Genomic DNA, 15,293 nt, shown 5'->3' on the forward strand with positions numbered 1-15,293 from the left:
ACTGATTTGTAATTAACTAGAGCTGTGATTAAGTCCTCTCAGAGGTGTACGCACATTGATACGCGCAAACGCGTTAAGACTTTCCCGCCAAAATGCTTGTTGTCATGGTAGTTAATAAATCCCCTACTTAATTAAGCTCTCAGAATACCGATTTGGTAATTAAGTGCTAATCAGACACTTAATAAGCCCTCAGAATACGGCCCCAGGTGTAGTTGTTAAATGAATTCTGATGTTACCAATTTACTAAGACTAATGTGCGATGGATGGACACCTTGCTGTGTACGCGTTTGCACCTATGTCAAAGACGTATATGTACGTTGCATTGCGTATGGTCGGTTGACGATAACTCGCCCTTATTCAACTCGCCACAATTATTAGACAACTCGCCGTCACCAAAATACAAATCAACATGAACAAGAGACCCGCGGGTCTAGCGCTCACCTGAGTATCGCAAGTTCACCTTTCACGCAGTCACTAATCCAAATTATTCACAGCTCTACCAAAATTTGACCAGGCATTCTCAAGTAGAAGATGAAAATGTACAATAAGGGCGCAAATTTTTTAAGATTCCTTAATTATTGGGGATTGGGGCCCCCTGGGGCCCTCTGGGTGGGGCATGGTGCCCATTTTGATAAATTTAGATCCTGACCTCCTAGGGATGCTACCTGCCAAGTTTGACGAAAATCCATCATGAGGTTTTGAGGAAGAAGATGAAAATGTACAATTCAGGCCCCCATTTGGACCTTCCCAACCACCCCCCCCCCCCCACCCCTGCCCCCAAGAGGGGCACCCCTGGATCTCCTATGAACAAACTCAAAACTACAGTCATTAATGTACTCACTCATAGTATTATCTTAGCTCTATAACTTCTGATTCTAGAGAAGATTTTTAAAGATTCCTTCATTTTGGGGGGTTTGGGCCCCCCTGGGGGCCCCCTGGGCGGGGCATGGTGCCCATTTTATCAAATTGAGTTCCTAACCCCCTAGGGATGCTACCTGCCAAGTTTGATGAAAATTGGTCCTGGGGTTTTCACGAAGAAGATGAAAATGTAAAAAGTTTACACACGACGCACGACGCACAACGGACGCCGGACGAAGGGCGATCGTAGTAGCTCACTTGAGCCTTTGGCTCAGGTGAGCTAAAAATGCTAGTAGTCAAGATGTACAGGTTTACGGTCAGGATGTAAAAAAGAAAAATAATAATTTCAGTGGTTATTTCAACATAGCAGCTTATGATTAGGGTTAGTGTTAAAGTAACGTTAATCCCACAGACCTATGGTTACGCGGACTCTGGTGTCCTAGAGTGACATGGACCCCTGTGTGTCCTAGGGTGACGCGGACCCGGTGTGCTAGGGTAAGGATCAGGGTAAGTGTTAGGGTTACACGGACTTCGGTGTCCTGAGGTTAGGGTAACACGGACCCCCGTGTCCTAGGGTGACGCGGACCCATCAGTGTCCTAGGGTTAGGGTTAGTGTTAAGGTAACGTGGACCCCGATGTCATAGGGTGACGCGGATCCCGGAGTCCTAGGGTTAGGGTCAGGGTTTGTGTTAGGGTAACGTGGACCCTGGTGTCGTAGGGTGACGCGGGCCCAGTGTCCTAGGGTTAGGGTCAGGGTTAGTGTTAGGGTAACATGGACCCCGGTGTTATAGGGTGACGCGGGCCCGGTGTCCTAGGGTTAGGGTAACATGGACCCCGGTGTCCTAGGGTTAGGGTCAGGGTTAGTGTTAGGGTAACATGGACCCCAGTGTTATAGGGCAACGCGGGCCCGGTGTCCTAGGGTTAGGGTAACGTGGACCCAGGTGTCCTAGGGTGACGCAGACCCTGGTGTCCTAGGGTAATGCGGACCCGGTGTCCTAGGGTTAGGGTCAGGGTTAGTGTAATGGATACCCAGGGCTGCACACTAACCCATTTTTTCTGCCGGTCCAACCTGTCTCTGTCGGACCGGTAAATGCCCCGTTTTACCATTTTTTACCGGTCCGAACAGAAAATTTACCGGTCAACAACGACAACCTGAAAAAACATTAAATGACTTGCAAACTCATTTTTTTTTTTTTTTTTTTTATGGACGCCCCCCCCCCCCCCACCCTTGTATATTCTACAGATTAATATCTTTTGGAAAACTTGCCTTATATATTGCACAAGAAATAAAAAAAGAATAGGAAAAAATAGAATGTTTGTTTGTGAATTACTGTGTAAAATGATAATGAACAAATTCAGATTGTGTCAAATGCGTTTGTGACTTTTTCTAAACATCGGCGCACGAACTTGCTGCGTAACCTGCTCTTGGTGGTCTGTTGGATTGCGACGATTTAATGAATTATTTTAGCTGTGATATTTTCTGATGCACGCGCTACAAGGGGTTCTTTATTTTTCTCCCGATAATCTATTCACATTTGTGCATGCTTTCTTGAAAGGTACACGACATGCAGGGCCGAATTCGCAATCCTTTTTTGCGCCCATTTCCACCTCAAATATTAGCGGGTTTGTGACACTTTCATAAATTACTTCGGCTGTAATATTTTCTGATGCACGCGCCAAAAGGGGTTGAAAATGCGTCCTTTATTTTTTCCCGATAAACTCTTCGAATTTCGTAAGTGTGTTCTTAAAAGATGCACCACATGGCCGAATTCATGATACGTTTTGCGCCTATTTCTACCCCAAATATCAGCGGGATTGTGACGATTTCATAAATTACTTCGGCTTGTAATCTTTTATGATGAACGCGCCAAAAGGGGGTGAAAATGTGTCCTTTATCTTTTCCCGATAAACTCTTCGAATTTCATAAGTGCGTTCTTAAAAGATGTTTCACACGGCCGAATTCATGATACTTTTTGCGCCTATTTCTACCTCAAATATCAGCGGCATTCTGGCGATTTCATGAATTACTTCGGATGTAACTTTTTGTGATGCTCGCACCGGCTAGAATGGTTGATAATGCGTCCTTTATTTTTCTCCCCATAATCTCTTCGCATTCCGTACATGCGTTCTTTAAAGGTATACGACACGGCCGAACTCACGTCATTAATATCAGCGGGATTGCGATGATTTTATGAATTTAATTCATAAAATCATCGCAATCCCGCTGATATTTGAGGTAGAAATAGGCGCAAAAAGGATCGTGAGTCTCACGATCCTTTTTGCGCCTATTTCTACCTCAAATATCAGCGGGATTGCGATGATTTTATGAATTACTTCGGCTGTAATCTTTTATGATACAGTGGACTCCCGTTATAACGAAGTCCTCGGGACCGGCAGTTTTCTTTCGTTATAACGAAATTTCGTTATAACCGAATGAATAAACAATAAAAATACATAGAGTTGATAATGTTGCGGCCCTAAATTTTATTTCGTTGTAACCGGAATTTCGTTATAACCGTGTTCGTTATAACGGGAGTGCACTGTACACGCGCCAAAAGGGGTTGAAAATGTGTCCTTTATTTTTCCCCGATAAACTCTTCGCATTTCGTAAATACGTTCTTAAAAGATATACGACACGGCCAAAAATCATGATTCTTTTTGCGCCTATTGTTTCCTCAAACTTCAACGGGATTGCGATGATTTCATGAATTATCATTCGGCTGTAATCTTTATGATGCACGGGCCAAAAGGGGTTGAAAATGTGTTCTGTATTTTTCTCCAAATAATCTCTTCGCATTTGGTACATGCGAATACGACACGGCCGAATTCAAGATCCTTTTAGCTTCTATTTCTACATCAAAATAATATCAGCCAGCCGAATTGTGGCGATTTCATGAATTACTTCGGATGTAATCTTTTGTGATGCACGCACCAGCTATACTGGTTGAAAATGCGTTCTTTATTTTTCTCCCCATAATCTCTTCGCATTCCGTACATGCGTTCTTTAAAGGTACCTGTATATGACACGGCCTAATTCACGATCCTTTTGGCGCCTATTTCTACCTCAAATATCAGCGGGATTGCGATGATTTCATGTATGACTTCGGATGTAATCTTTTATGATACACGCGCCAAAAGGGGTTGAAAATGTGTCCTTTATTTTTCCCCGATATAAACTCTTCGCATTTCGTAAATGCGTTTTAAAAGATAGATACACGACACGGCCAAAAATCATGATTCTTTTGCGCCTATCGTTTCCTCAAACTTCAACGGGATTGCGATGATTTTATGAATTATCATTCGGCTGTAATCTTTATGATGCACGGGCCAAACTGGGCTGAAAATGTGCCCTGTATTTTTCACCCAACAATCACTTCGCATTGCGTACATGCCTATCTACGTCACTGCCGAATTCACGATCCTTTTAGCGCCTATTTCTACATCAAATATCAGCGGGATTGCGATATGTCATTAATTATTTCGTCTGTAATCTTTTGTGATACATGCACCAGAAGGGTTGAAAATGCGTTCTTTATTTTTCTCCCGATAATTTCTTCGCATCTGTGCATGCGTTTTCAAAATTATACACTGCATGCAGGGCCGAATTTGAGATTCTTTTTGCGCCTATTATTGTTATCTCAAATTCCAAGGGGATTGCGAATTTTCATGAATTACTATTCGGCTGTAATCTATATGATGCAAACGCCAAAAGGGGTGAAAATGTGTCCTTTATTTTTCTCCCGCTAATCTTTTCCCATTTCGTACGAGCGTTCTTAAAAGGTATACGTCACTGCCGAATTCACGATCCTTTTTGCGCCTATTTCTACCTCAAATATCAGCGGGATTGTGGCGATTTCATGAATTACTTCAGATGTAATCTTTTGTAATGCACGCACCAGAAGGGTAAAAATGTGTTTTTTATTTTTCTCCCGATAATCTTGTCGCATTTGTGCATGCGTGTTTGATAACCAACACGGCATGCAGGACTGAATTCAAAATCCTTTTTGCGCCCATTATTTCCTCAAATTTCAACGGGATTGCGTTGATTTCATGAATTGTTATTCGGCTGTAATCTTTTATGGTGTACTCACCAAATGTGTCCTTTATTTTTTTTTCTCTCCTCTATAATCTCTTCGCATTTCGTACATAAGCTTTTGAAAGATACGACGCGGCCGGTCGAATTCATGATCCTTTTTGGGACGATTTCTACCTCAAATATGTAAGCGGGACTGCGATGATTTTATGATTTTTTTCTCCCTAGTATTATCTCTTCACATTTTGTGCATGCGTTCTTAAAAAGTACACGGAAGGGCCGATTTCGTGATCCTTTTTGCGCCTATCTTCATTATGAGACCATTCTGAACGAATGAAAATATTCATCTGTGAAATGACTGTGTAAAATGAAAATAAACGCAATCAGATCCATTTACTGTATCGTTGAATATCGAATGTCTTTTTACTTTTTCTAAAAATCAACACAAGTAAATTAGTTCTAACATAACTGCCACGCTGCTGCGAAGCCGGGATCGGATTGATCTTGCGTTAAAAAATCATGAGCAAAATGACTCAGAAATGCGTGCGCTTCTATCAATGCTTCTTGTCTGGCATGACCGCCGATCGCAAGCAAACGAAAAGCAGTTACACTGTTCTATACATGCTTTGCATGTATTGCATTGCATGGCAGTGCGTGAACAGCGCCAAATGCGCAAGCGAGCGCGAATTATAACTGGTCGACTGCTAGTGCTCAAAACTAATATGTTTACTGTACAAATTGGACCGGTAGACATAAACGAAAACTTGCGTAAAACTTGTTGAACAGTGCGATATCTTGCCTTCTGTTTCTTCCTGATAGGGGCTGCTCTTTTTCTTTCTACTGACCCCACCAATGCTTTTTTCTTACTGGTCATGTCGGACCGGTAACTTGTGGATTTCCTGAAAAGTTACCGGTCCGACAGTGACTTTTACCGGTCTTTGACCGTCGGACCGGCGCCAGTGTGCAGCCCTGGGATACCCCAGTGTTCTTGGGTTAGGGTATGGGTAAGTGTTAGAGTAATGCAGACACCAGTGTCCTAGGGTCACGCAGACTCGGTGTCCTAGGGTTAGGGTCACGGTTAGTGTTAGGGTAATGCGGACCCCGGTGTCCTAGGGTGACGCAGACCACGGTGTCATGGTGTCCTAGGGTCACGCGGACCCAAGTGTCCTAGGGTGACGCGGACCCGGTGTCCTAGGGTTAAGGTCAGGGTTAGTGTTAGGGTAACGCGGACCCTGGTGTCCTAAGGCGACGCGGACCCCATAGGTCTATGATGGGACATACAGACTTGTTTCTATCGACCTTTTTGCAATAATAATACAAAAAACAAATCACAAACAATTAGGCCTACGGGTACTTGTTTCCATGACTGTCACAAACATTGTTATGTAGAGGTTATAAAATCAACTGCAATGTATTATTCTCTCAATAGGCCTCTAGCTTAGTTACCTTGATAATGTGAGATTACAGTTTCACATGGTTGGCAAGAAACTGAAATGATATTCGAAATGTTATTGCACTGAGCCAAAAAGTGTTGAATGTTCAAGGGGCAAACTGATGAAACAAACTGAGATGATTGGAAGGGTACAGAAGCTGTATTCCCAATTCAATGTTAGCAATTTGTCGTTATTTGTTTTGTACGAAACTGTGGTTATGTTTTGAAACAGTTTCACAAGTGACAGCTAGATACAAGTAAAACTAGATAAGAAGATAATGGTGTGCTCCTGAATTGGCATGGTTTAAAAATTATTTATTGGATCGTTCACAGTTTGAATCTTATAATGGAAAGTTGTCATATAAATTTCATATTGGATCATTGGCATAGATATCGTTCGTGCGTTGGCCGTATAAATTTCACATCATTGGCATCGTTGGTGCGTAAAAATTTCACATCGTTGCCATCGTTGGTGCGTTGGCCATGAATTTAATATCGTTGGCATCGTTGGTGCGTTGGCCACAAATTGTACATTGTTGGCATCTTTGGTGCATTGGCTACAAGTACAAATTGTCCATCGTGGCATCGTTGGTGCATTGGCCCTATAAAGTTAATATCATTGGCATCGTTGGTGCATTGGCTACAAGTACAAACTGTCCATCGCTGGTGCGTTGGCCCTATAAATTTAACATCGTTGGCATCGTTGGTGCGTTGACAAGTACAAATTGTCCATCGTTGGCATCGTTGATGCATTGGCCCTATAAATTCAATATCGTTGGCGCGTTGGCTACATGTACAAATTGTCGATCGTTGGTGCGTTTGCCCTCAGCACAAATTTAATATCATTGGCATCGTTGGTGCGTTGGCTTCAAGTACAAATTGTCCATTGTTGGCATCATTGGTATGTTTGCCCTAAGCATAAATTTAATATCGTTGGCATTGTTGGTGCGTTGGCTACAAGTACAAATTGTACATCATTGCAGGGCTGCCAACCTTGAGTGAGAGTTTGGCGTGAGATACTGCGAGGGAGCGGAGCGATCTCCTGGCTAGCGCCTGGCGGCCTGCTGTGCAGCCGTACGTATGGTTGAGGGGTCTAGATATCGCGCACGAAAATTTGAAATGCTCTTATAATAGAAGTTATTCCATAATCGTACCTGAATTTCTCAATGAATATCACGAAAATGCAGAAAAATCACCTCCCAGAATCTCCTGATGATACGATGACGGAGTAGTGCGCTGTCGCCGTTTGTATGTCGGACTTTTTTTTATGCGTTCTATTTCTCGGGGTATGTAAAGATCGCGCAGCTGCCCTCTGTAGTTTCATACGTGAAAGTGTCTGCCCCTCTGCGGCCGGCTGTAACGTGCTCCGGCTTTCGTAGAATATTTTTTCACTTGATATTAAATTTGTCCCAGTTAAGCAACAGCAGTTTTACCTAACTTGTGTATATTATTGTTATTATTATTGTATGTGTTATTATTATTATTATTATTATTATTATTATTATTATTATATGTGTTATTATTATTATTATCATTATTCATTGTTATTATTATTATCATTATTACTATTATCACTACCACCATCATCGATCATCATAATCATCATCATCATCATCATTTTCATTATTATTATTATCACTTCCACCACCATCATCATTTTATCATTCTTATTATCATTATTTTTATCATTGATATTTTCATAATCGTTAATGATTTTCATTTATAAAGTTTTCTTACAGTATTTCTAATCACTTTAACCAATAATATACATGTAATATAAAATGGAAAAAAGTAAAATATGAACATATATTTGTGTGTGTGTGTGTGTGTGTGTGTGTTTGTGTGTGTGCTTACCCATTTGTCACCCTCTCATTTTCGTCACCCATTTGTCACACTCTCATCTAATTTGTTTTCTTCAGTATCATTATGACCCTCCCCTGTCACAAATATATCACAAGTTAGCGCAAGAAATCACAAGCAAATTCAAATTGAAATCACACTTCAACTTCGATAGACTGAAATATTTATTCCTTTGTAATATTATAATCGTTGTGTTAAAATTTGACTTAAAACAACATTTATTAACAGTATTTCAGCGTAGCTGGCAGCATACATTGTTCTTGTGTATGATGATGTCACGTGGTAAACGATCGATCGAACAAATTACGAATTCTATCGACTACGAACGAGACAACGAGACGACACGTCTAGGCTACAACATCCTTAGAACAGATTTTAAGGGAAGGTAGGTTTGTACAAGGTAAAAAATTGGAAATTTAGTGGAAAATTTGTTGGAAATCAAAATTTCTTACCTGCTTCCTTCTCATGTTGAGCGGTAAGTCAGGTATGTTTATTCCATGGGCGTATCGGCAAATTTTGCGCTTAGTCCTACGCGTAATATCGCTTGCTATACGCAGTTACGCTATGCGCGATCATTACGTCCCTGCGCGAGACCTAGTACCCTTACTATACTACGTACACAGTCAGTGTATGTAAAGCGATGTAAAGCACACGTCATAGCCACACATGTACTGTAATTTGCCAAAAGTACAAGCTGCGCTCACGTGGTATAGGTAGAAACCATTGTAATCCAATAGCTCATCTTTGCGCGCGAACCGAAAACAATTATTACTGGTTAAGCTTTACACCCCGCGCGGGAAAATCTCGAAATTTTGGGCTTGGGCATATCGATATTCGGAATATCAGAGAATTTACAGATATATTTATTTTTGTAGTCATGTACATTCCATTTTTGGGGTTTAGCGTGAGATTTCGTTTATCAGAGTGAGACAGTCAAAATTGGTTGAATTGCGTGAGTCTCACGCTCAATGCGTGAGAGTTGGCAGCCCTGTCATTGGCATTGTTGGTGCGTTGGCCATAAATTTCACATCGGATTGTTAGCATCGCTAGTGCATTTGGCCGTATAAATTTCACATCATTGGCATCATTATTGGTGTGTTGACCATAAATTTAATAACGTTGGCATTGTTGGTGCGTTGGCCATATAAATTTCACATTGTTGGTGCGTTGGCCCTATGAATTTGATATTGTTGGACTCGTTGCAACGCGTTGGTGCGTTGGCTACAAGTACAAATTTTACATTGTTGTCATCGTTGGTGCGTTGACCATTATAAATTTCACATAATTGGCATCGTTGGTGCGTTGGCCGTCCATATAAATTTCTTATCGGATCGTTGGTGCGTTGGCCGTAAATTTCACACCATTGGCATCGTTGGCGCGTTGGCCAGAAATTTAATACCCTATCATACCGTTGGTGCATTGGCCACAACATGGCCACAAATTATGCACACCGGTGGCATCGTTGGTGAGTTGGCCAAAAAAAAATCACATCGTTAGAATAGACGCGTCGTTGAACATCGTTGGTTCGTTGGCAGCTATTCAACCCTTTCCACTTCACATCGTAGTGGGTAGTTGGTTCACGTCACCTTTAATGGCCTTATAACATGCTCTCGTCGTGCGAGGTATTCTGCAGTTTTTCCCAAGTCATCAATGGCAACATCTCACTCAACTCAACCACTCAGCTCCATTGTTTTGTATAGTAAGGGTACTAGAACTCGCGCAGGGACTTAATGGTCACGCATAGCGTAACTGCATATACACTACGGTTTGGCTGCCATAGGCCATGTACACAGTTTAAGCAGCGCCTCAGTCAACACAGCGCAAGCGCAGATCCCCGATATGCATAATTCATGTCGCCCCGAACTCACTGAGAATGCCTGCCGCTCCACCACTCAACTCCCGATAGTGTACAGAATATCGAATCGGCTGTGCAATCGCAGCAATGAGAGAGCTAAAAATATCTTGGCCTCTTCTCTCTAGGGCTCTCTCCGCTCCGCAATGCGCTTGCCAGGTCTTACCTCGTTGCTGATTGGCTGAGCCGCGACTGCATTGGCCATGTGTATTGTGAGCACTGTGTCTCGCTTGCTGCATCGCTAGCATGCACAGCGCGTGTAGTCACTGCATGCTATCCCGCTCTCCTAACCCGTTTGTATGTACCCAAACAGCCTCGCAGCGCACCGCTGGTATCGGGTAGGTCGCTCGCTACGGAAATCTAACATTATCAACATTGATCTATGCACTTCAAACATCCTCGCACATACATTGCACATACTCGCACACGGTAAAGGTAGTATCAAAACACAGATAAATCGCTCTAGAATCCATCAAAAAATACGAGGATGAAAAAAAATTGCATGAATGACCAAAACTACTCCTTTGATGACATATTCCTGGCACAGATTGCCGGAAAATTCCATAATAAAGGGCGAAATTATACGGAAAATCTCCGTCGTTTTCCAATAAGCCACGGAGGTGTACTTGGTATCAACGTAAAGCTTATGAATGGAAGAAAACGATGATGTCATTTTCGGAAGGCATTGTGGGAGAGCAAGCCGACCAATGAGGGAAAACCTTTCATAGTTGAAAGCGATAGCAAGCCGATCATCAACCGATACTAGCTTGCCGTCGTCTGCTATATGGTAGGGATCAACGGCATGGTGCGTGCAGTGCGCTGAGCGAGACATGACGTCATCGCTCGTGAACGGTGGGAGTCCAAACCGTAGTGCCAGTGGTATAGCAAGCAATATTACGCGTAGGACTAAGCGCAAAATTTGGCGATACGCCCATGGAATAAACATACCTGACAACTGCTAAACATGAGAAGGAAGCAGACTGTAAGAAATTTTGATTTCAAACAAATTTTTCACTAAATTTCCAATTTTTTCGAACAAATTTTTCACTAAATTTCCAATTTTTTACCTTGTAATTTACCTACCTTAGCTTAAAATCTTTTTTTTAGGATGTTGTAGCCTAGACGTGTCGTCTCGCTTGTCTCGTTCGTACGATCGTAGCCGATAGAATTTGTAATTTGTTCGATCGATCGTTTATAATATTCTACAAAAGCCGAAGCACGTTACAGCCGCAGAGAGGGGCAGACACTTTCACGCATGAAACTACATAGGGCAGCTGCGCGACCTTTACATACCCCAAGAAAGTGACGCATAAAATTAAGTCCGACATACAAACGGCGACAGCGCACCTAGTACTCCGTCATCGTATCATCAGGAGATTCTGGGAGGTGATTTTTCTGCATTTTCGTGATATTTATTGAGAAATTCAGGTACGATTGTGGAATAATTTCTATTATAAGAGCATCACAAATTTTCGTGCGCGATATCTAGACCCCTCAACCATACACAGTGGAGGGGCAATCGCCATAAGAGAGAGCCGATACATTTTATATGCACATTTATTTCACCATAACTTCTGATTTCTGACACAACACGACATGGAATATGTGGGCGCATGTACGAGTGCTGCTACCACAGCACAAGTTAGCTACACGCAGCCGCTGTCGGCGCAGCGGCTGCGTGTAGTTAAGCACAAGTATAACATTGAACAGGGTCAGAGACTTACCATCAAACAGTGTTGAACTACCTGCAAAAGATCGTCTGATTATGGCAGACGACGGGTGGAGATGCCTGCATTTCTGAAAGACCGTAATTGCTGGTTTAAGCTGAGACGTGACAAATCTTGCTAGCGTTGCAGCCATGTTAGTCCGTAAGTCGTTACAGGGAAATTCAGAGAATGAAATGGCAGACAGTTTGATAAACTGAGCACCCCCACATGCATGCACTGCTAAAACTAGCACAACAACTAACGTTAGCTAGCCTAGGGCTACGTCCCGCGAGCTCTGAGCTGAATGTAAGCTGCGCTCGCTGCTACTGTGGCGCCGACATGTCAGGCCAGGGTAAATACGGCAGACACGGTGTTGGGGTGGGGTGGTATGGGGTAGGCAATGAGTGGGAATCCGGATCCCGGTTCTAGGCAGGGAAGGTGGAAGAGAGAGCCTCCCTGGTCTAGGGCAACCTTTACCCCCTGGACCCTTCCCCTGACTCTAACCCTAATCCTAATCCTGAACCTACTCCTACTCCTAACCCAAACTCTAACCCTAAACCTACCCCCAACCCGAGTGCTCTTATTACTAGTAACCTGAACGGGGGGGGGGGGGGGGGGGGGGAGAGGGGGGAGTGGGGGTATGCTTATTGCCCTGATTTGGGGGAATACCGCCTCCCTGGGGTAACCCTACCCTTGACAATAATACAATACATGTATGACTACCCGAACCCCTCCTCCCCTCCCTGGGTAACCCTACCCTGGATCAGATTCTAGTGTACAATAATACACGTGTACTACCCGAAATCCCGGACTGTGGGAGTGTTGTACAGGCCTATATATCTATAGCTCCCAAAATTGGCTAGTCTTCCATCATTGTCACTATTAGTAGACTTGCTAAGGGGGCAAACGCTGCATTTTTTAGTACAAATGTCCTACTTGGCACAGATGTTCCCTAGGGCAATTGAAAAATTTTCATCTAAAGAGACACTCTGTATCTATGCAAATATTAAAGCCTTAATTTGCATAATTTATGCCGAAATACATATAAAAATTATAAAAAAAAATATATGTGCATCCAGCAGAAATACCTAATTTGGTAGTATTCTATAGAGTAAGTGGAAACAATTCCTGCAAAAATTGATTTCATACCTATGTAAATAAACATAAAATTTGCATAATTATGCAATTTATTGTGCAAAAATCTGCATTTTTGAGAGAATTTCTAAACTATTAAGCACTGGATATTGTAATACAAAGTTTGAACCTGGGATGGATGTTCCTTGTGTCAAAAGTAAATGATTCATCTGAAGAGACAAACTGTCTCTATGCAAACAACCTGTTATTTGCATAATATGCATATCAATACCTACACATCCACAGATAATCAGAACAAACAAAAAGCCTTAATGTGACAATGTCTTAAATCGCTTTGAACTTAATATCCAAAAAGCTAATAGAATAATATTCTCACAGCAACACTTTTCAGTTGCTTAAATTGTTTCCATATTATTTAATTAACTTAGGCATTTTATGTATAAAATGTAAATAAGTACATCAGACGTGAAATTTCAAACCATATTGATCTGTGAAATGATTTTTGCTATCGATTTTCCCTCATTGCATAAATGCTTTGCAGGGTGGGAAAAATAGCAATCGATAGTGACACTCTTAAAATATGATTATGCAAATCTAACAGTAGGGCCTACATAATTATGAACAGGTGCAAATCGGAACAATATTGCTTACAAAAGGATTGTTTTTCCCTTGCAAACAGTACACAACTGAGGTCATGGTTAGAAAATTATTACAAAAAACACTACCATAGTGAAAGTGTGAATTCTGATTTTCATTGTATTTTGTAGGCAATCAAGCGAATAAGAGGCTTTTTACATCATACTGATTATAAATTTGTGCAAATTATGTGGATGTAAGGGTATCTGCACACATTAAGAACTTACAAGCCTGAGTTAGAAACAAAGTCTGTTTCTGGAAAAAAAAAATTAACTCAGTATACTATGAGCTACTATGGCATGGAAACTATGCTAGGAAATTTATAAACAATAACATTTTGATAAGGCAATAATATGCAAAACTTGTCATGTGAACAATAAAGGAGATGTTATACTTTAAGTCGAATAATCTCAGTCTCTGACTTAAAATCAGTCAATTTCAACCATAAATCAAAGCAGAAATAATATGTTCATAGCCATAAAAGAGTATATTCGATGGCTTTTACAATTACTAGGATGTGATTTGTCAACAGATCGTCACAGGCTACTGTTTACGAGAATCGTAAATGTCATATTCTCCCTGGTTGTGATTGTTTTCCCTTGGGAAAATGTAACTCCCTGGCGGTCCAAAGAATGTTATATTCCACCACATATCAGCTAATACTGTACCTGCATAGAATACTGATGATCATGACCTACATGATATTGAAGCTTTTTCCAAAAAATAATCATGTTAACTGGTTTAGTGTAAAGATGTCAGAGGTTAAATTAAAAGAAATACACAGGTAAAAATGTAAAAGGTAAGAATGTCAGAGGTTATACATGTGTGCATCAAAATTAACTTCCATGCGACCCATACATTAAATGTAATGATGGTGATGACTATACCATGTCACTGAATTTCATGTCCTTTCCTACTTATCAAGAGGAAACAAAAACACTTGAGAGGGGAGGGCTTAACATTTTTTCGATAATCAACAAAGGTATCACTGTCCGGTAGAACATGCACACATTATGTACTAAGTTTCATGATGCCTTGATTCACATTCAAGATATGAAAGAAAGAGTGAAATATAGCACTTCCATCAGAGCTTTGAAATTTTGGCAGTAAATTTCCCAGAGAATATCCATTAGGAAATACATGTATATATGAAGTTTCAAGAAAAATCCTACAGCATTGTAAAAACATGAGGGAAACAGTGAAATTTTGAGAGCCCAATTGACCTTGATCTTTGACCCCTCACCTTTGACAAATGACCCCTAAATTCCCTAGAAAATCCCTGCCAGTACCAAGTTCCATGAAGACACCTTGAACCATTTGCGAGATTCAGAGAAAAAAAAAGTGAAATTTTAACATTTTCACCTGAACTTTGACCTTTGACCTCTTGACCTGAAACTCTCTGGAGAATCTTATTTTGGTAGTACATTGTATGCAGTCAGTAAGTTTGAAGAAAGTACCGTCAGACGTTGCATAGATATGGGGAAAATATTGAAATTTAGCATTGATCTTGAACTACTTAATCACTTGCCCCATCATACGTCATCTTTGGACCAGGTTTGGGGAAATTTACATAATCCAGTCTTGAGTTATCGCGTAAACTGATACAATTTCTTAAGTCGACCTTGACCATTGACTTCTGGTACATTTGGGTATTGATATGCACAATATGCTAATTAGGTGGTATTTGCATATAGACAAATAGTGTTTTGATATTACAAAACCATTTCCTTTTGACTAAAGGAAATGCATACTACTTCCGTAGCTTTCATTATAAAATGCAGTTCTTTGACTGTAAGAAAAATGTTAAAAATAATGTTTTTA

At 41.2% G+C, this 15,293-nt stretch overlaps 1 protein-coding gene across 1 annotated transcript in view; it reads right to left on the reverse strand.

The window, feature by feature from the left end:
• The window catches only part of LOC140233490 (glycine cleavage system H protein-like), a 37,155-nt gene extending 25,179 nt beyond the window's left edge, over positions 1-11,976 (reverse strand). Inside the window, exon 1 of the mRNA XM_072313608.1 lies at positions 11,760-11,976. Coding sequence (XP_072169709.1) covers positions 11,760-11,895 — 136 coding nt within the window. The 5' untranslated portion in view covers positions 11,896-11,976. The remainder of the gene's footprint in view (positions 1-11,759) is intronic.
• Positions 11,977-15,293: the final 3,317 nt, after the last annotated feature.

Source organism: Diadema setosum, chromosome 9, assembly GCF_964275005.1.
Source record: "Diadema setosum chromosome 9, eeDiaSeto1, whole genome shotgun sequence".
In the NCBI taxonomy this organism is placed as follows: Eukaryota; Metazoa; Echinodermata; class Echinoidea; order Diadematoida; family Diadematidae; genus Diadema; species Diadema setosum.